We start from the raw sequence: 2,709 nt of genomic DNA, 5'->3' as shown, positions 1-2,709 counted from the left end.
CAACACAACACAACACAACACAACATCTTTGTCTAAACAGATGGCATTAACTGTTGGAGGAAACTGTTAGTCTGTTAGCAAAACATGGCCAACCTTCCATCAAGCCATTCTCTTTACACAGGCTGTCTCATTGTGTGAGAGGCAGGGGACACCCTGGACATGTCTCTAGTCCATCACAGGGACACAGAGACAAACTACCATCATGTCCAGGGATAACTTAGAGTTAGCAACAAACCCAACATGCATGTTTTTGGTCCACTGGAGGAAATTGGAGTACCTGGTTTATGGGATACTTTGTATTCATGAAACACCGGACTCAGAAAATAACATATCAACAACTGATGAACTGTTGGCTCCCACAGCTAATCAACATTAACCTAAACAAAAACAGCTATAGCTGGTTGCATTTTAGCTTTAGCTCAGATACTGTTTAAATTATTGAAGTTACATGAGTTGGTTGTTTATAATATTTTACAGGTTATGTATAAGGCTCATAAAAAGATATATTGCCTTTAAATATCCAAATGAATTTTGTTAAAAGAGAAAGTTGTTATAATTTGAAAGGGATGGAGATGTTTGTGAAACCTGAATTTAGAACTTGTTTAAGGGAGCGATGTACTTCGGTACAAGGAATAAGACTATGTAATAATCTGGAGAGTGAGGTCAAAAATGTCAGAACAATGTCGATGTTTAAGAGAATAGTTAAGGTCACTTTGTTAAAGAAATATGAAATAATATAATGTGCGTACATACGAAATGATGCTAAGTTAGGATTTGAGGTTGATTTTTGTTTTGTTACTTTTTGTTTGAAGATCATTATTGTTTAATTTTTTTTTTGAGAAAAAAAGGCTCAGATATAAGATGTTTTTCATTTTATTTTTGTGATTTGTGTTTTTTTATTGTACATAGATTTTGTTGCTTTCAAAGAAATGAAATGAATAAAGAACTGAAAAAAGTGGTAGTAGCTGAGTCATTAACAGATCATGACATAAGGCTAAATATTGCATCAGATCATGTAAAACCTTTTTTCCAGGTTTGACCAAACCAACTATAACTCAGTTGTTTCTCATAAGATGATCGTGATCTAAAATTTTAGCATAAATAACAGCAGGTGATATAGATTTCTTCAAACAGAGCCAGGCCTTYAAACGTTATTGAGAATCAACATAGCAGTGTTACTAAAAGAGGAAACTGGGCCACACCTCCTGTTCTCTTTAGATACCTGCCCAGCAGCAGGTGAGCACAGACACATTACAGCAGATAACAACAGTCTGACTTCTCAGAACCAAACTGGATCATTTATTTGTGATCAACAACCAGGAGGCTTTCCCAGGTGTTTCACAGTGAAGCTCAGCTCCTCCTTACCTGGGGCTGCTGCACAGAGTGCTGCTCGGGCTGCTGGACAGGTTCTGCTTGATGCGCTGGTAGTTTCGGACCTGAGTTGGAACAGGGATGGGGGTGGTCTCCCCCCGAGGGGACACGGTGAGAGTTAGTCCTGGGGCTGGCTGCGGCTGCCTGCAGGGGAAGAACGGAGACAGAAGTGCAGTGAAGTTCAGTGTTGCAGGCTGCTGATGCCTCCATATCTGCAGCACGTCTTCAGGAGCACCCACACCCATGATCACCTAAAGCTTTACACTCTGCTGGTGGCAGACACACAACATGAAGCTGAACATCAACACAGGAGAAAAAAGAGGGCGGAGCCTCCATGTAAACACGGCAGAGCAGCCAATCAGCTTCAAGCTGTGAATAAGAAAGGCGGAGCTAAAGGGAGGGGCGGCCAACTGCACGTGTGAGACCGAGTCACAGAGTTCAGCAAACACAGGAGGGAAGCAGAAAAAGCTCATTTGCATCAGGAGGACAGAATGTTCTGAATAACTGGTGATAAAACCACCAGCTGAGGCCTGTGGCTGAGCAGGAAATGTTTCAAACAAAGAGTGGACATGAGGCAGACACAGAGCTGTGTTACATTCAGACTGGGAAGGAGACATGTGACTTCAGTCCCACAAAGAACCACACAACAGTCACTGTGGAAGACGTCTGCAGTTCTGAGAATACGACCACGTGCCGTCCTCCCTCCACATGATTTAACCCCAACCACCACACGGAGGCTTCTCCTGGAAACTGAACTAAACCCAGCTCAGTGTTTTTACACAGAGTCAGGGTGTTGCTTTGTTTACATGGAGGGAAAAATCTGTGAACAGCTGCTTGTTAAAAACAAAAACAAAGAGTGGAAAGATGAGATAATGGAGCTGCAGTCAGCTGCCTCAGTGGAGGGGGATGGGATCTCAGGTTTTAATCTGACTCCTCGTTCTCCTTATTGATCACATTCATTTTGTTTGTCTTTTTCTAGTCTTTACTGATAATCTCTCCTCTGACCATGAAGTGTACATTCACCATTTATCTCCAATCAATCAGTTCAGGACAAACTGTACAAAGATACAGAGACAAAGAATGACAGGATCCTTTAAAGACACACCGCTGCCAAAAGAGTCAAACTGAGATTTGGTCTTCATTGTCGATGGGTAACTAACTGTTACTGATACAGACAGAAGAGGGAAACAACACTGCAAAAACTGTCCAACTAACCAAGTTTTAAAATCTTATATCATCCAAAAAGTCTTTTTGATCTTGTTTTGAGACTGATTTACTAAACAAGAACTGATTGTGTAAGAATAATCATCTTGTTTTCAGAATGTGTAAGATTATTTG

The 2,709-nt window shown here is 41.1% G+C and overlaps 1 protein-coding gene across 1 annotated transcript in view; it reads right to left on the bottom strand.

Annotated features, from left to right (window-relative positions):
* Window positions 1-2,709, bottom strand: part of ulk2 (unc-51 like autophagy activating kinase 2) — a gene marked incomplete in the record, with an annotated part of 63,825 nt that overhangs the window by 28,595 nt on the left and 32,521 nt on the right. The window contains 1 exon segment of the mRNA XM_014023464.1: window positions 1,366-1,515. Coding sequence (XP_013878918.1) covers window positions 1,366-1,515 — 150 coding nt within the window.

Source organism: Austrofundulus limnaeus, unplaced genomic scaffold, assembly GCF_001266775.1.
Source record: "Austrofundulus limnaeus strain Quisiro unplaced genomic scaffold, Austrofundulus_limnaeus-1.0 Scaffold371, whole genome shotgun sequence".
Classification (NCBI taxonomy): Eukaryota; Metazoa; Chordata; class Actinopteri; order Cyprinodontiformes; family Rivulidae; genus Austrofundulus; species Austrofundulus limnaeus.
Note: the sequence above shows the minus strand (reverse complement) of the source record. Positions and strands in the feature narration are given on the sequence as shown.